At 41.5% G+C, this 20,034-nt stretch overlaps 1 protein-coding gene across 2 annotated transcripts in view; it reads left to right on the top strand.

The window, feature by feature from the left end:
* tgfbr3 (transforming growth factor, beta receptor III) overlaps positions 1 to 20,034 on the top strand; it is an 89,570-nt gene that overhangs the window by 17,349 nt on the left and 52,187 nt on the right. For both annotated transcript variants that reach the window (XM_042005599.1, XM_042005598.1), the window contains exon 3: positions 11,364 to 11,551. In XM_042005599.1, coding sequence (XP_041861533.1) covers positions 11,364 to 11,551 — 188 coding nt within the window. The remainder of the gene's footprint in view (positions 1 to 11,363; positions 11,552 to 20,034) is intronic.

Raw genomic sequence — 20,034 nt, 5'->3', positions numbered from 1 at the left:
TAACATGTTAGAAATTGTCGCAGATCCAAGACTGGAGAAAGATTGACGTTAAACAGCCAGATTACCAGCTCACACCTGACGACCGAGATGACGGGAGCGCTGTGACTCCAGTAAACTCCTAAGATTTCCTAAAGACTTCCGTTTTAGTCTGCGACCATGAAAATCGTTTGGTGTGAGCCCAGCATTAGACAGCTTATATTCTAATACATAAATAATTATTGTTAAATTTTAACGAATATCTACTTATGAATATGCATAAGCTGTTGGAATAGGACAGTATTTCCAGTGGAGGAAGCTTTTTGGTAACTATTTATGGTCCAACAATGTTTTAATACAAGCTGCATTGAGGTGTGTGCAATATAAATGTCGCCATCTGAAGGTGTGCATGGCGGCTTGTAATGCTGGGTGGTAAGAACTAAAATTATATATAAAAATATTTTCGTAAATTGTACCACTTTTAATATTTTTTTTTCCCATGCATGACTGGGTGTTAACACATTTTCATTAATAAGAGAAAATCACTGCAGTAGATTGACCAAGAATAGCATTTTAGTGTCCACAGCGTGTAGATCTTGACTCCGAATCCATCCTTCTCCACAGAACTTTTCAGAACCAGGTCTTTGGTTGTACGACGTAGTTATCTCCATCCACGTCTTGCTGTTGTTGGCGTAGTCAGTACCCCTACAGGTGACATCTGACTGTCTCCCAGCTACTTGTTTTACCTGAGAATGTGGGAGCATTCACACTGGTGCTTTGGTTCTCTTCGGGTCCGTATGGTGCTCATTCACAATCAGGTGTGGACTAAAGACGTAAACTTGGTCCGTCTGGCCAACCAATGAGCTGGATTTTATTCCTATTTCGTCTTGGTGAATGTCTGTGTGTGAAAAGAAGAAAAATAATGCTCCTCTATGGCTGGAATAAAGCCAAGAAGACGTTTCTGATGCACGGTGGCGCCACAAAGCAGCTGAGGTGGAGTTGGTTTAGTGAGGATAGCAGGTAAATAGTAGCAGGAATAACTGGAAATGAGGAAAAAGTGGAAACATGGAAATAGTTTCTGTTGTGTGTTTGTTTCAATAACAATATTTTTTCTCCTGAAAGCCAAGACTTGAGAGAACGATGAGATGAGAAAAGGTTTGGTCACTGTTGGTCTGTGTGTTATTTCTACAAAGTAAAAAAAACATTTTACATCATTTTATCCTCATAATCTGACAACTGAGGCTCTCCTAAAAACCTCACATCTGCATGCTGACTGAGATTAAGAGATCAGCTTTTTTATGCCTTTTTACATTAATAAACAGGTGGACCAAAAAAGCAAAAAATGTCTTGAAGTTTCAAGGGTTAATGGGCAAAAAGTATCAGTATTGATGAAAACTGTGATGAAATAATGGCATTATATGAAAAGGAAAAGGGAAAATGATGTCGCCCACTCATTTGAAGTATAAACGATGGGTTTCCAGATTGAGGACAAAGTTTGTATTGATGGACGTCAGAGAAGCTGTTTTATATCAAAGTGCTGGAGCAGCAAATATATTGTTATAAAGCTTTAGTAATTAAAAGATGCACTTTGTTTTGAGTTAAATGTCCTTACTGTTAAAGCCATTCTCAGGGTTGTAATTTACTGTGTGAACACCTGCTAACAGCCTTACGAACTGAATTAATCTTGGTCTGGATTCCATTCTACTTCCTCAGACAGTCGATATAATCCACACAAAATACTGTTCATAAGCTGTTTTTTCAATTATGTGCCAACTCAACAAATAAAGAGTGTTATTGAGTTACATACAGATTTGTTGGATATCTGACTTCACATTTCACACTTTGATGGGGGAAGTTTATGACTTCTTTCACCCCCTGCCCTCCTCTCTTCATCCCCTTCCAGCTTCCTTCTCTTATGCCTCCAGTTTTACAGTCCAGAGATAAATCCTTTTTCATAGGCAGGCCGGTAAAGTGAACTTACACTACCCTTATGAAAGGCTTTACTCACTTCCTGTAGTAGTGGCTCTAAGTTCGGGGGTGAGTGGGCTGTGCTAACGTCAACACTGCCGTGCTAGTGGTTTTTAAGTCCAAAGCCCCTTAAGAAAACACAAGTGGGTAGAATATTACGTCCTTTAAACTGGTTTCGTGGTTCATGATCCATGGGAATTGTGTCCTGCAGCAACAAAGGAAAGAGAGCAGAGGATTCATTTAATCCCATTCTTCATATGGGAACCGCCACAATTGGCTTTAGGTAGAAAAGATGGAAGCCCCCTCTGTGCTGCTTGTGTATTTGCTGCATTATCTTTGCATCGCTGGATAAACGTTTATTCAAAAATATCTCAGCTGCTTTATTGTCTTCCTCTGCCTCATTGTTTTTATATTCAGAAAATGTTGTGAAGTTTAGCTTCAGACCTTCTTTTACATCTATGGATACACAATCACAAGAGCTTCAGGAATACTGGGAACGAGGCATGTGTGTGTATTCACACAGGGTGAAGGCTCTGTTTGTTTGTCTACGGAAATGGCTTTGTGGGAATATCAGATTTGTCCCTAACTGGCACATAGTCTGACATCACTTCCTGCACCCTTGTCTTGGCTCAGCGCCACACTGTAGACAACAACAAAGAGCATTTACTGGAAACGAGCATGTATTTCTTGTATGGTAGAGGACTGTTGTGATAAAAAGTTTGACTTTTACTAATCCTTTAACACTTACAACTCCATACCATTTTTGCTATTAATTAGTCCACTTGTTTTGTTATGAAAACATTCATATAGAAGCTGAACCCTTTTAATCCCAGTCAGCATCAGTCATGATGTTTCCAGCCTCAGCTTCAGCTGTCAGATTATGAGGCTAAAATGATGTAAAATGAATGTATGAATAGATGTAGCAGCATAAAGGTCGACCAGAAGAAGAAAGCAGAATTTATTACTAACAGAACTTTGTAGAAATAACACACAAATCAACAGTGACCAAGTCTTTTCTCATCTCATCGTTCTCTCAAGTCTTGGCTTTCAGGACAAAAAAATATTGGCTTTGAAACAAACACACAACAGAAACTATTTCCATGTTTCCACTTTTTCCTCATTTCCAGTTCTTCCTGCTACTATTTACCTGCTATCCTCACTAAACCAACTCCAGCTCAGCTGGAGTTGGAACTTTCCGCTTGTTGATCTTTGGCTGCTCCTGATTGGACATTACCGTCAATCTAAGCTCTCTGATTGGTAGAAAGTCTGACAGGAAGTGGCTTCATCATCATGTCCAGGTCTAAATAGAGGTTTCTTAGCAACATAGTAGTGATGGTGATGTTTTTATGATGGAAATGTGACAAATGAAGCTGTTATCATGGATCATTGTGGATTTATCATATGGAATCTCTAAACTTTAGATTTAGTGTCTGGATTGTAAACCTCCTGGATGGAATTTAAATGTCTGGAAAACGTCTGTAGATCACTTAAAGGGTAAACAATCCATTACAGTTTACCCCACAGAGTTGAGCCTGGTACACATAACGATATTTGGACTGTTTTTGTCCAGATTTTGCCTCTTCCCGACCTCGGACGGCAAACGCCCGATCATCGTGAGATTTTCCTGTCCAATCCTCATTTGGTCTGTGATGTGTTACGAGCCGATTTGTCCCGATAAGCCGCTCCTAAACGGGTTGTAGCCGACGATTGGGAACATTGAAGATGTTTAATATTTCAGTGCTAATTTCTGAAGAACGCCGACGATTGTGATTGCGTGGGTGGTGACGTGGCATGGATCGTAACCAATCAGAGAGCGAGCTGGCTGGAGAACAAGGAAGTAAATAAAGTCCTTGTTCACGCCGTCTCCTGTCTTGTTATTTTTTTTTTTTTTTTTTCAGTTCTGGCTTTTTCTGTTAACAATAGTTCCAAGACCACCATCATTCCCTCGTCCTGTATAAACTCTTCCATGCTGTGTGTTGTGTTTTCCGGTTGTTACTATGTTTCTTCTTCTTCGTCTTTTGCCGGTTGTTGCTATGGTTCTTCTACGTTTCAACGTTTGTCCGGCTCAGAGGACTAGACTCTAGATGAGTTGCTGGACAGCATCGTTATGTGTGTGCTGTTCCGTGATTACATTTTCGGAGCACACCACACACAGTACGATCAAAACTGATTTTATTTATCTTCACATGTGAGGTCTCCACCAGATAAAAAATCTCATAAGATTAAAAAAATTGGTATGTGTACCAGGCTTTACACACCGTTCCTGAGACACTGATGACAATAGAAGCAACTAAATAAACTCTTTAATAGTATGATGTCTGCTCATACAAAGCATACAAGTTTTGTCTGGTTATTAAATGATGTATTTGGTGAAAGTTTCATCTTTAGGTTGTTTGGCTAAAGAAACGTATCTGAAGATATCCCACTGGGGTTTATTGAAGGAACGCTGACATTTTTTTTAGACTTATCTGACATTTGATTTTTCCAATACTTCTGATATTTTTCCTTTATTTGTTGCCCTCTTCTCATGAGAGGATTAAGCTTAGAAACAGTCTGGCTGATGTGTGATGACATTACGTGGGTTTGCAGGCAGGTGTTTGTACTCGCATGAATGCATTAAGTGAAAGTACAAACGCATATTTCAGAGCATTACCGGATTATTACAGCATCGTCTCTGGCTGCAGTCTCTGAACATTAGCAGGACTTTTCATAGAATGATAATCTGGAAGGTTTATCTTCTGGATTTGAAGAAAACATCTGAAAGAGATTGTTTAAATCACGGTGGAGGTTATAGTACAGAAGCATGCTGCCAAAGAGGACTGTGAGAAGTGTCGGCTGACATCACTGCCTGGACCTGATGCTGTTTAAATCAAGCCTAAGTATTTGCACAGTCTCTCCCTGTCGCTTCCTTCTTAGCTCTGAAACCATCCCAGTCGAGCCCATATTCATTTAGTCCATGTAGAAAAATAAAATGTTATAATTGATATCTTTGAAAAGAAAATAAATAGTTCTTGCATGCGGCCTTACGACTCACGTCCACTGTTTCTCTTAGAATCACAGACTGCATATTTGATACTAATCCTCCAAATGGCCATAACTGAGCAAATAAACGCTTAACTGGGGTAATTGGGAGAAAAAGAAGTAAGTTAAGGTGCATGTCAATCACTGGTGCTAGGCTCTCAAGTTTATGGGATTTAAACTTGGTGCACAGTCGCTCACTCTGCAGGGAATCCTGCTCCTGGGCTGCTATACAAATGCAGCAGCACCACAAAATAACATATGAGACTGATCAGCTGGAAAATGGAGGACCAGAGAGAATTACGATCATTTCTGTGGTTTCGGATTGTACATTTGACATTTCAACCTTTGAGTATTTACGACTATTACTGTCCAGCCGCCTCTGTGAGATGTAGAATAGAGACCAACATATCCATCAGTGGTACGACGACTCTTCACTGAAACTCTGTGGGTGTTTGGTCTGGCCAGATAAACATTGCTAGCAGCAGCTTGTCCCACTTCATTGATGACTGTAGAGGAAGAAAATGGCTGGAGAGAAGAGAAGACAGAGGCAGACAGATAAGGTGACAGCAGACACAGGCACAGATGCAGCTTTTATATCCTCTGTGCTTTGGATTTAGACTGATGGTAATAGTATAAACAGAAATTTTTTCTCCCACCTCTATACTCCTCTGATCTATAATATTTTAAAAGAATTAGAAAATCAGATTGGTGCTCATCAGATGTTGTAATCTTCTGGAAGTCTCCCAGAAAAAAGGTCTGTTTTTCTTTGTTTGCCTGGTGGTTGTTTGTTATTCACCATGTGTGAGGGGAAAAAGTGAGCTGAAGAGCCCTCAGACGTGTTGGTGGGAGGGAGAAGTGATGACATGGTCGGGGAGGGAATATGCTGGAGGGGTGGGGGTTAACATACTGATGCACCACAGGTTTTTGCCATTAGGCCTTGTGTTTTTATCTTACAGCTAGATTTTGCCATGCTCTAAATAAGCCTCAGTCTGTGTTTGGAGAGACGTTGCAGAGATCAGATTGGGAATGTCAACGGCTCGGGATTTGTCTCAGGAAACAAATATGGAAACAATAAAGCATCTGTGTTTTTCTCACAACAAGCGGAGGAGAGCTGTGCCATACATGATCTCTGGCTTTATGCTGATTTAATATGGTCTTATTGGACTGCACGGAAAGACAAAACAATAGTTGTATTCTGAGAAAAAAAAAACAAACAGAATTAAATAGCGATGAAGACCCCATCAGCCTCTAACCTCCCTACCCCAGCATGCTCAATCTCGCTCACAGCCGTATGCTCACTCGTTCCCAGCTTTTCTGCCATGGGTGGTCATTGTCTCCCTATGAGGATCACCTGGTACAGCAATGGGCCCAATAATTACATCATAGGTGTTCATGACCATGTTTTGACCAACTGTGTCATCATCATCATCATCAAACTTTATTACAGACTCGTAGTCCAAAACAACACACAACACAAAACAAAAATACAATAAAATACAAGAAAAAAAAAAAAAAAAAAACTTACTTAGGGCAGGCCTTGATAAATGTACACCACACACCCTACAGAAGACATCTATACCAGTGTCTCCATAACTGAGACTGGTAGCGTGTAACACTGAGTCTAATATTAGTCAGGCACATTATGATAGAATTACAACAGTCATTGACACGACAAATAAATGTATACATCAATTTCCTTAAAACTGCCTGAAAGGTTTTAAGCCCTGATGACACAAACAACTGACTTGCACTCTCCCATCTCGGTTTCTTCAATAAAAGTCTGAGACAATCATTATACGCCACATTCAATTTGCGCATGCTTGCTCTTTTATAATTTGACCACAGATGTGAAGTGTATAAAGGTGTACAGTAAGCTTTAAACAATGTCTTTTTCACCTCATCTGTACATGGACCAAACCTCCGGATGAGCATGTTAGCCTGTGCATACATCAGGCGACACTGTCTATAGATGTCCGCATCATCAGTCAGATCATCAGTAATAACATGACCTAGATATTTACATTTGTTACAAACAGACAGAGTATTCCCACATAATGTAAACTGGGGAAATGTCAACCCTTTATCATCTTTTGTTCTACTGATCATAATAACACTCTTACTGGCATTATAAATGATATCATGTTCCATGCCATACTCAGAGCAGATGTTGAGAAGGTCTTGGAGACCAGCACTACCAGGACTGAATACAACAAGATCATCTGCATACATTAAATGATTTACAAGAGTCAGGCCAATACTACAGCCAGTTTTACATGCATTTAGTCTCTGTGACAGTTCATCCATAAACAGGTTGAAGAGACCAGGAGATAAAATCCCTCCCTGCTTCACTCCATTACTAACCCCGAATGGAGCTGACCGGTTACTCCCCCAACTCACCTGCATAACCTGGTGAGTGTACCAATAAGCCAGTATTCTCAGTATGTACTGAGGGACACCTCGCTGACTCATTTTAATAAACAGCTTCTTATGATTGACACGATCAAACGCTTTGGACGCATCAATAAAACACATAAGCACAGTAGAGTTCTGACTCCTATATTTTCTCACAATTTCTTTCAAAGCAAAGATACATAAGTCAGTACCATGTTTAGTTTTAAATCCAAATTGGTTATCTGAGGTATTAATTAGCTCTTGGATCCTACTTAACAGAATCTTTTCCAACACTTTGGACAAAATACTAGCCAGGGCAATAGGCCTGTAGTTGTCTGAACTACCCACTCGCCCAGCTTTGTCCTTAATAACAGGGACCAGAGTGATAGACAGCAGTGAGTCAGGCAACACACCATGTACCATGCAGCTGTGTGAAATAAATCCAAACAAAAGCATGGTTTTAAGATCCGCCGATATCAACATGGCCACTAGGTGGCGTTATAGTGTTTTCTTTCATGTACTAACATGTTCAGGTTGGGACTTTGAGGAAAACTGCCAAATATCCCGTCCTTTGGTCAACCGAGTCCAGAGTTATAGGCACTTCCTGTTTGATGGTGAAGGACTGAAATCTCACAGGCAGCCATTTTAATCATGATGGTGTAAGACGTTTGTTATATTGTGAATCATGAGTTCATCAAGGATGACATTGATGAGTTTGAGTAGGTTTTTATGGTTTTCAGTGGTAAAAAATGTGGTACTTCCTGTTTCCAGTGGGCGGGGCTATGGCGTTGACAACATCTGGACATGTAGATGTGGTCAGCATGGAAATGGCATCATATGTGGCCATTTTGGTTCCGATATGTTGTTTTATATGTAAGTTAAATCAATTTTGTCTCTCATGGCGAGATATCAAAGTTTGAGGCCACGCCCCTGCCATGCTGTTTTTCCTTTGAGAAAGTTTTTGATAACTTTTGATCACACATGCTTCTGGAAGCTTCAGAATGATTTTGAGGTGAATAGGATAAAATCTGTAGGAGGAGTTCGTTCAAATGCAATGCCAAGAATATGGCAAAAATTACCCTAAAAATGACACTTTTTTTCAAAATGGCCGACTTCCTGTTGAAATTAGCCTATAGGTCCTATAGGACATTTTGTACATCCTGGCATGGTAAATCAATGTGGGGAATTTCATGCATATCGGTTCATGTAGTGGGCGGGGCTGGTCAGTTATAATATTGTAGGGGGCGCTATAGAGCCACTATGCAACTATTCCAGCACAAGTCAATTTGGCTCAATTCCACATCTGACTAGGATCCTTCCTGGCAAGTTTGGTGGAGATTGATGGTACAACAGGTGAGTTACAAGTACTTCCTGTTTGATGCCGTTGGACCAATATTCGCCATGGTTACGATTGGCGAAGGAACTTGAGATTTTTATTGTGGTATCATGAAAGGATTTGACCTGTTATGAAGCACTTTAAAGTGTCTGGGGTTCATGCCTGAGGAGAAGGACCCCGGCATCTGAAAAAAAGCACTTCCTGTTGAAAGTCGGCGGGACTTAGGGCTAGACCGGAAGTGGTCATATGGGTCTGTTCGGGACCAGACCATGATTAATCCCTGTGAGTTGGATGGTGATTGGATCAAAATTGAGGGACTTATATTGATTTATGATATCATGGCGTCTCATCAAAGTTCGCCATGGCGCCATGGTCTCGCCTTGCAGCGTAGAGCAACAGTTTTCACGTGATATCATCACCAACTTGTTTTCAGCTGTCTGAACCAGTTTGACCCCGGTTGTGTCCAAAACGTCAGAGACGTGGGTCTTTCAGTAAAAAACATGACTTCCTGTCGCCAGGGGGCGTGGCCTATTCATAATCCAATGACTTCTGAACATCCTGAGCCACTTTGGTGTCAGTACAATAATCTCTAGGAGGATTTCGTTCAAATGCGAGGTCAGTAAAACACCAAAATGGCCGACTTCCTGTTGTATTTAGACAAATGACATAATTTTATTTTTTTGTTCGCCCTACTATGTAGAACATGTGTACAAAGTTTCATGAAGATTGATAGTGGAGGGGCATCACAAATAGGTGGCGCTCTCGTTCAGTTTTGCCTGAACAGTCCCGAGCACCCCAAATTATTAAATTTTTCACATTCCAATGGGGGGGGGGGGGGGGGTTGGAAAAGTTTGGTGAGTTTTCGAGCATGTTCAGGCCCCCAAAAATGCAATTCATTGTGCGAAATAAAAATAATAAATGCTTGCATTTCAGTAGGCCTTCGCTCCACCTTGGTGCGCAGGCCTAAAAATCTCCCCCTCGCAGCTGTACCCCACTGCCAAGGAGTCAGTTTACCATCACTATCTATCCGTCTTTCACTCAGACTTTAATCATTTCCACATGCTCCATCACAGTGCTGTTCGCAGCCTTTTTCTGTTTAATGTGATGCTTTGGAAATGTGAGCCACTGGCACCAGGCTGTAGGTTCAAATGCAAGGTCAAAGAAGGGAAAAAAAAACAAAACGAAGAACTAACCACATGCATCTGGATGGTATACCTGACTTTTTAATCCTTAGAACTCCTCTAGATCTCTAGATCGACGGTGTTTCAGGAAGGGTAGCGTGTAACTGTGGGGTAAACAGTGATGGATAGTTACCCTTTAAGTGATCTATGGACGTTTTCCAGGTATTTATATCCCGCCCAGGAGGTTTAAAACCCAGCTGCAAAATGTAATGTTTATTCAGAGACTATCTGGAAAATCCACAATGATCCATGATATGATTATTCCTCACATTTTCATCATAAAAAGATCACTATCACTACTGTGTTGCTAAGATCCCACTAATTAGACCTGGAAATGAGGATGTCAAACTTAAGTTGACGGTGATGTCCAATCAGGAGCAGCCAAAGATCAACCAGTGAGCAGAAAGTTCTATGTGTGTGTGAAAAGAAGAAAAATAATGCTCCTCTATGGCTGGAATAAAGCCAAGAAGACGTTTCTGATGCACGGTGGCGCCACAAAGCAGCTGAGCTGGAGTTGGTTTAGTGAGGATAGCAGGTAAATAGTAGCAGGAATAACTGGAAATGAGGAAAAAGTGGAAACATGGAAATAGTTTCTGTTGTGTGTTTGTTTCAATAACAATATTTTTTGTCCTGAAAGCCAAGACTTGAGAGAATGATGAGATGAGAAAAGGCTTGGTCACTGTTAATCTGTGTGTTATTTCTACAAAGTTCTGTTAGTAATACATTCTGCAAAAAAGGAAACCTGACCACATGCTTCGTGATAGCATACCTGACTTCTTAATAGCAAAGGGCTGCATGTTGCCTCACTCCAACCTCTGTGGAAAAAAATAGACCCTGAATGTATTTAAGTGGGTCATACAGATGGTAAAAGTAAATTTACAAAGTAGGACTCTCTCAATTTGTGGTGACATTTGTTAACCACCTGAAAGCAGATGACTGACGCACAGGAAGCTGCGTCATCTCACGGCAAGTATTTCCTACAGATGACTTGAATGTCCATCACAGCTAAATAATGTACAGTTGACAAAACATTAATAAACAGCAAACAAGCCAGGCTGCAGTGTTTTCACACCCTGCTGAGTACTGCTCTGCTTCACTGACCTAACTCCATAGTTGTTTAGAATTAAAAACAACCCACTGAGCAGAATTTAGCTCAGATCACATCTCTGGATGTTTCATGGACGTCCAGATGACCCAGAATGAAAGTTTTTAGGATGTCAGTGAAAAGCCGTAATAAAAACAGATTGATGTTGTCATGAGAGCTTTCCTGGAGTCCATTTTCTCTCTAACAAACATGCAACGCGAAGGGGGAAAAAAGCATCCTGGTCCTTCTTTGCATAAAACCTGTTTTTCTTTCTTCTTTGGACACATTTTCTAGTCTTTACAGAATTCTGCTGCAGCTTTCTCTTCAGGCCGTGTGTGATGAATGAAGCCTGCATGTCTTGCTGAAATGACTCACATTAAACATTTTTGTTTTTTAAACCCTGCAGGGCCTTTGTCTCGCAGCCCATGTGAGCTGCTGCCAGTGGGGACAGGACACCCAGTGCAAGCCTTCCTGCAGAGCTTCACCATCATGTCGGGATGTGCAAGCAGAGGCACTGCCAGCCTGCCTCAGGAGGTGCACATCATCAACCTGAAAGGACATGCTTCAGATGGACCAGACAACACTCCTGTAAAAGTGAGTCACTCGTACCTACAGACTCACAGCTCTCTAGTAAAAACCAGTGAAGGTTAAAGTAAAATATGGAAATATTAAACCAAAACTGCACGATTCACTCTACAAATCCCAGAACTAATATATCATAGCCCTTAAGATATCAAATCAACGTAATACATCATTTTTAGAGTGTGAAACAGACGACAGTCATAAGTCATTTGATTGTCTGGTGTTCTTCAACCAGGATTGATGTGTTTAGTTCAGACTGCCAGCGCATCTCCTGATCCAGTCCTTATGAGGCTAACCTCAGAAGTGAAACCACACCTTGTCTTCAGGTGTTTTGCAACAGATCTCATGGTGACTGCTAACTATTAGCCATAGTTTGAACATGAATCATGGGCCCGCGGCTTTCTAAGAGCGCTGCATCCAGATTTTTAACTGTCACCACAGCGTGTGAAGCAGCGTGTATGAACTTGTGCTTTACTGCTGCTGTCAGCTCAAGCTTTGCTCAGGCCGAATGTACAGAAACTCCGAGAGTAAATGTTCTGCAGCAGGAAGGTGAACTAGTCCTCGGGTTTCACAAGGCTTCTTATTACATATTTTAGACTTTTTACAGATAAATTTCTTCATTATGAGGGATTTGACAGTAAGATTCAGTCAATAAATAATAAAATGATAAAAATGCAATGCAATATAGCAAGTAAACCCAAAACGTGTAAATATTTAAAACATGTCCCACAAGTATTCAGTGCATTTTCACTGTGGTCTCCAGATCTGTGTGCATACTCCAGCTGCAAACATGAAACAAACAAAACTACTACCACTTTTTCATTTGCCCTTTGAGTTACTGTATTTAAAAGCAAAGATAGTATTTTGTATCACTAAAGGCAGAAAACACATCTGAAGTGTTAAGTTGAGTTACATCTGCCGTGTTCAAGCGAATTACTGTGTTGACGAAGCGTTTCTATAAAGCCTGTAATTACTACGTACTGACAGAATACTGTACATTTATCTGCTGACAAACTCCGCTGTGTGCTGCGTTATACAGTTTATCATAAAGGAAAAATAAACTTCATTTAATTCAGCTTTTTTTCTACAACACCAACAGTCATCTCCGGACACTTTCAGTCCAGTTAAAGCAAATCCATCAAGTGGCTGATGCATTAGTCCAGTTTATGCTAAATGTGTCCATATAAACCAGTTCATAAAACAATGACTTGGATAAAGAAATCAGCGGATTAGATCCAATTTTCTCTTTGATTCTATTCTCCATCCTGAGCTGCACGAGACAGTCGAGAGGAAAACCTCCATCAGAACCAGAACCAGTAAGGAAAAACCTCCATCAGAACCAGAACCAATAAGGACAAACCTCCATCAGAAACAGAACCAATAAGGAAAAACCTCCATCAGAACCACTAAGGAAAAACCTCCATCAGAACAAAGAGCAGGAAGGAAATACCTTCATCAGAACCAGAACCAGTACGCAAAAACCTCCATCAGAACCAGAACCAATAAGGACAAACCTCCATCAGAAACAGAACCAATAAGGAAAAACCTCCATCAGAAACAGAACCAATAAGGAAAAACCTCCATCAGAACCACTAAGGAAAAACCTCCATCAGAACAAGGAGCAGGAAGGAAATACCTTCATCAGAACCAGAACCAGTACGCAAAAACCTCCATTAGAACCAGAACCAATAAGGAAAACCTCCATCAGAACCAGAACCAGTAAGGAAAAACCTCCATCAGAAACAGAACCAATAAGGAAAAACCTCCATCAGAACCACTAAGGAAAAACCTCCATCAGAACAAGGAGCAGGAAGGAAATACCTTCATCAGAACCAGAACCAGTATGCAAAAACCTCCATTAGAACCAGAACCAGTACGAAAAAACCTCCATCAGAACCAGAACCAGTACGGAAAAACCTCCATTAGAACCAGAACCAATAAGGAAAACCTCCATCAGAACCAGAACCAGTACGAAAAAACCTCCATCAGAACCAGAACCAGTACGGAAAAACCTCCATTAGAACCAGAACCAATAAGGAAAAACCTCCATCAGAACCAGAACCAGTACGGAAAAACCTCCATCAGAACCAGAACCAGTACGGAAAAACCTCCATCAGAACCAGAACCAATAAGGAAAAACCTCCATCAGAACCAGAACCAGTAAGGAAAAACCTTCATCAGAACAAGGACCAGTAAGGAAAAACCTCCATCAGAACCAGAACCAGGAAGGAAAAACCTCCATCAGAACCAGAACCAGGAAGGAAAAACCTCCATCAGAACCAGAATCAATAAGGAAAAACCTCCATCAGAACCAGAACCAGGAAGGAAAAACCTCCAATCAGAACAAGGACCAGTAAGGAAAAACCTCCATCAGAACCAGAACCAGGAAGAAAAAACCTCCATCAGAACCAGGACCAGGAAGGAAAAACCTCCATTAGAATCAGAACCAGTAAGGAAAAAGCTCCATCAGAACCAGAACCAGTAAGGAAAAACCTCCATCAGAACAAGGACCAGTAAGGAAAAACCTCCATTAGAATCAGAACCAGGAAGAAAAAACTCTATCAGAACCAGGACCAGGAAGGAAAAACCTCCATCAGAACCAGGACCAGGAAGGAAAAACCTCCATCAGAACCAGGACCAGGAAGGACGGCCATCTTCGTGAAGCAGTTGGGAGTGCAGAGGACAGGAAAGAGGGGTCAACCAGCAACTTAACTCTTAATCAGGGATACCTGCTGAGAAAGAAGAGAAACTCAAAGGGATGATGATGATATAAAAACAAAACTTTAAGACTGTTGCAGTTAAATTATGATTAAAATGTAGAAAACTGAAGACGAAGTCTGATCAGGTATAGGCCTTTAAGAAAAATGAAATCATTCCTGAGAAGTCCTACATCAGCCATCAGGTTCCTACATTTTCTGCATATAAACACAAATGAAAGACTCCCATCATCTGTAAACAGGTTCTGTCAAAGGTGCATCCAGTATGCAGAAAGATCTTAAAAAAAAAAAGAAAAAAAGCTCTGTGGGGATCACACATGCAGATATTTTCTGGATACCTCGCCTGGGTGTCCAGGTTCGGGATTATAACTGGAGGTTCTCCATTCTACTTTTAGAACCTTTAGGGACCACCAGTAAACCTGCAGTCTGAGAAAGAAGTGCTCTGTTGGGAAATTTCTCTTTGGTGTCACATAATCCCCCTCCTGTGTGTGTGTTTGGCTTCATGTCCTGAGCTGATGGGGATGGAGGCGTGGAGGACAGGACCACAACGTGACACTGCAGATGTTTGTGTCCCAGAGCTGGCCTGGGTTTAAACTCTTACTTCCTGTAACTATGCAGGTCTGTCTGCACAGCTTTCCTCCAGCTAGCTGAGAGGCCTTTCCAGACAAAGACTGAAAATTTCATTTTGAATCTTGGACTTTAATTAACAGGTTTTTTTCCATCGACTTAATGGCAGCATTAAGACGTTTGCTTTGGTGCCCATCAAGCTTCAAGGTGTAGTCTGAATTAATTTAATGATATTTAGTTAAATATTTAGTTTTCGAGTGTGTGATATTCAACCGATCCCATCATTGGATGTAGATTTTGGTAACACATCAGAAATCCTGCAGTCTGCTCCCCTGCCTTCACCCTTGACTACAGAACATCTCTCTGGCTAAGATGATGTGGCCCTGCAGAGGCTTATTGTCTTGCTGAAGGTCTGCTCATGATTAGATGAGATCGTCTGAAGGACACTCGGTACCTCTACCTACTTTAATCCTTAATATTTTCACCTGAGATGTGGGCACAGATCCGCCTGTTTAGACACAGACGAAGGACACACTGTTTCTGCCCCTGACCTTACAAGGCTGGAGATTTTAAGACTTATGCAACAGAAGAAAATTAATTTTAAATAAATGTTTAACATTCTTGTTCCATCACCCAGCATGAAACCTTTTCTCCTCCTTGTTAATTTTGTGCTATAATCTCCTTAAATCTTAAAACCTCAGAATGTCTGAAGCATTTGAACAGTTTTGAATGTCAAACATTAACCACTTTCGGTCTCTTTGAAAATGCTAAACGCCTTGCAGCTGCAGAACACCTTTCAACCTGAGCTGTGGTCCACAAACCGCTTTAAAATGTTCATTAACCCAATCAAACACACACTCTCACAGCGGAGTTGCCATCAGGAGAAACGTAGGATTTGATGACTTGACCAAGGGTATTGCAACATGCGTGTAGGAGGAAGGGAAATAAAACCGCTAGCCCTGCAATCAGTCAGCAACCAGCACCACCACCTACACCACACCATCCAAATGACCACAGCTATTTTCTAGCTGCCTGTAGCTCGCTCCTGTGAATCGAGAAGTGGCTGTTTTTAGCTGAGATTCAGTTACCAAACAGTTAAGACTGGATATCAACAGCAACAAGGACCCCTTACTGGAAGAGAGCTTGGATTTTAACTGGATCTTCTTGGCTAAAAACAGCTAATTAAATATTAACCCAATATTTATTTGGGTTAATAGCTTTGAGATAACTGTAGAAAAAATAAAATAAAACGTCTCAGCTGCCTCAGAGTAGCTAATTTATGTGTAATGTGTGTCTAAAATTCATGTTTTTGTAAGAAAAATATGACTAATTGCACAGCTTTGATGTCTCTGCTTCATGTGAGAGATGCTAACTTTTGGCAAAAAGATGAACTAGACCCATTTTGATTGAAGATTTTATGTGTAGACGACACTCTTTAAGACTGTAAACAACAACTTTACTCTTTGGCTTGAAGTTGCATGGGGAATGTGTACTGGGCCCAGTCTTCGTATTAGCATTTTAATGCATATTTATCATTGGAAAGGGAAAGTGTGCTAAATGATTTCTCTCTGGGTAATTGGCCTCTTCCTGTATTTTCTTTGGCACGCATCTGGTCTGCTTGTTTTGTAAGCCAGCAGAGAGGTGCCTGGTCAGTGTGTGTGACTCTGTAGATTTTCTCCTCCTCACCTCAGCTGATGGGAGAGGAAGTGGTGTCTGGGCCACAGAACAGACTGTATTGGGATGTTTTGAATGACGGTCTGCAGCACAAGAGGTGCCTGTGGCGGAGCTTTAGCCGTCTGCACTGAGGCGCTCCTGGAGAACAACGTGACTCATGCTAAGTGTCTGAAGAGCTAAGCCTTGACCAGGTATAGGAATAGATCTGCTATGTCACATACTATGCTTGGGCTAAAATGGACTAGAGTTATCACATGGTCCATTTCAGACACTTAAAAACACTCATGCATGGCTTGCACATGAGGTCTGCTTCATGTCTCTTTCACATCCATGTGTGAAAGTCATAGCTTGTCTATATTTTCAGGAAAGACGTGCGAGCAATGAATCGTGTCCTGCTTGCAGCAGTTAACCCGTTCTTTAAGGGTATGAAACACAAATGATTAACTGTTATCTGCAGAAGAAAATGCACAGGTGGAGCTGACTCCTTGCCAACCCCCACACCCAAAGCTGAGTTAGAAAGTGCAACACAATACCATTGTGGTGACTCTATGCATCATCGGGTGTAAGATGATATTTACACAGAGGTTAAAAATGTGCTAGTCAGTGTGTACATACGCAGTATGATTGTTTTCCTTCATGATAGGAAGGTGATGTCATCATTTTAACATTAAGTCTGTGGTCATGATAAATCATAAATGATTTTGTGATAAATGTAGAGTACCAGCTGACGGGGATGGGAAGTCCAGACTTTTTCTTCGCTGGTAATAAATCCTGCGTTTTGATACACCCTGGAAGAGGGATGTCACCTTCAGATCCAGATAAACGTTGCTTCTTGGAACGTTGCTGTAGTAACTGATGAAAAGATCTGGTGCTTTTTTTAGTTTTCCCTCCTCACAGATCAGAGATGTCAGTAGAGAGATAGCAGCATTGTTTCAGAAAGTTGGTCATATCACAGCGAGTGACAGTTTCAATCTGAAACATCACCATGTGGGAAGCTGCTGCATCTTTTATCTGAAAATCTAAATTCTACTGAAGGATTATGTTAATATACGTGTGTGTGTGATGTTAATATGAAGTGATTTTCTGTGTTTCATTTAGTCTTTTGTAATCTTCATATCAATGGGCCGTCATTGGCTGGTGTTAACACTTAATCTGTTTACACTACAACGCTGTAACAATAAATCACAAAAGTTTTGTCGCGTTCAGACCTGTTGTTTCCACGGTAACAGAGTTTTGTGTGCATAAAACCACAAAGATTTGACAACGGCCGCCACAGTGAAATCTCGTACACAAGGTCCTGTCAGTGTAAACTGGAAGTGGAATCTTTTGGCAATGATGACATATTTTACATCATCTCAAACCCTGCTGCACCCCCCCATAAAGCACAGCAACAAATCAAACACCGGGGAAATTGAAGTGGTTTAGACTAAGTAAAAATGACTCATTTCTTTAATCACCTGAAAAGGAATCAGCCCAGAGAGGATGCAAAAAGCATGAAAATGTTTCCTGCAGAGCTAATGTCATCACAAAAGCTATTTCCTTTTTTGCACCCAGCAGTTTTTTAGATTAGATTAGATTAGATTCAACTTTATTGTCATTACACATGTACAAGTACAATGCAACGAAACACAGTTTGGCATCTAACCAGAAGTGCAATAAGCAACAAGTGCAAGATATATGTTATATACAGTATGTGCAAATGACTGTACAGTATGTACAAATGTGCAATGTACAAAAGCAAAAAAAGTGATTATCACAGTATGATGATTTAAGTACTATGAGCATAATATACAGATGGATATGTGCATTAATGTACATCAGTGTCGAGCAGAATCTATGAACATAGTTTACAGATGATATTTACAAGTCTTTATGTAACTTAGTCACTAGTGCAGTGGACATTGAAATAGTGCAAAGTAATGAACAGGAGTCTAACTAAATAAACAGTGAAGTGGAAAGGCTAGTGGAATGTTCAGTACATAGTACTCGGTCAGGTCGGGGGGTGTGTGATGGGACGTAGTGTGGTATGGGGTCAGTCAGTGGGGGGCAGAGTTCAGCAGCGAGACAGCTCTGGGGAAGAAGCTGTTCCTCAGCCTGCTGGTCTTTGTCCTGAGGCTTCTGAAGCGCCTGCCAGACGGCAGGAGTGCAAACAGTCCATGTGCAGGGTGGGATGAGTCTTTGAGGATGCTGCGAGCTCGACGCAGACAGCGTTTCCTCTGGACTTCCTCGAGGGCTGGAAGTGGAGACCCTGTGATGCGTTGGGCAGTTTTCACCACCCGCTGCAGCGCCTTGCGATCTGCGACAGAGCAGTTCCCATACCAGACCGTGACACAGCTGGTCAGGATGCTCTCAATCGCACAGCGGTAAAAGTTCACCAGGATGGCTGAAGACAGGTGGTGTTTCTTCAGCGTCCTCAGGAAGAAGAGGCGCTGGTGAGCCTTCTTCACAAGGCTGGAGGTGTTGGTGGTCCAATTCAGGTTCTCCGAGATGTGGATCCCCAGGAACTTGAAGCTGGAGACACGTTCAACTGCCATCCCGTCGATGTGGATGGGGTCATGTGTGCCTCCTCTCTCCCTCCTGAAGTCCACGATGAGCTCCTTGGTTTTCTTTGTGTTAAGGAGCAGGTGGTTGTCTGCGCACCACGTGGCCAGGTGCTGAACCTCCTCCCTGTAGGCCGACTCATCGTTGTTGCTGATGAGGCCGATCACCGTGGTGTCGTCAGCAAACTTGATGATGGAGTTGGATCCATGTACAGGCCTGCAGTCGTGGGTGAAGAGGGAATACAGGAATGGGCTCAGCACACAGCCCTGCGGTACGCCTGTGTTGAGTGTGATGGTGGAGGAGCAGGTGTTGCCTGACCTAACATGCTGAGGTCTGTTGGTCAGGTTACTGTACCTACTTCAAGTCTTTTTTTCATCTTGAGTCACAATCAGCTGGTCGTTGCCTTGGCAACCTTTCCTACAGTACGGACATCAGTGGGCCACAGCCTTGTGTTGTTTTGCACGAGATGTTGACGCTGGCATTTTGCATAAAGTGCTGCTAGCGTAGCTGCTAGTATCATAAGGTGGTTAGAAACTGACTGAAATGGTTAGCTCCAGATTATTCCCTGATATATATATATATATATATATATATATATATATATATATATTGTCTTTTAATAAATATGCAGACAAATCAGCAGTCAATTTCTCCAGTTTGGCTCAAGATCCTGATTTTTTGATCTTTTAGTAAATTGGACCTCTTACCAGTCATTTCTTGTATTTCCTGAAATGGTAGCCCCGACATCGCCCACTGAGCCCCACCAGGCCACTGAGGGAAATTTATGGGCTCTGCTAAGCACGTTTGTTTTCTGGCTTTTGATTCAGCATTTTTTTTTAACAGTGTGCATTTTATTTCATAGACTCGAGTCTAAAAAGCGATCAGCTTTGACTCTGGCTCACCTTTTACTTTTCCAGTGTTATTCACATTTCTCTGATTTAGAGTGACGATTTCCTCAGCTTTCAGCCATCCTAATCAAAGTAACAGAAACCCCTT

This window comes from Melanotaenia boesemani, chromosome 14 (assembly GCF_017639745.1).
Source record: "Melanotaenia boesemani isolate fMelBoe1 chromosome 14, fMelBoe1.pri, whole genome shotgun sequence".
Taxonomy (NCBI): domain Eukaryota; kingdom Metazoa; phylum Chordata; class Actinopteri; order Atheriniformes; family Melanotaeniidae; genus Melanotaenia; species Melanotaenia boesemani.
This window is presented reverse-complemented; position numbering and strand designations above follow the sequence as displayed.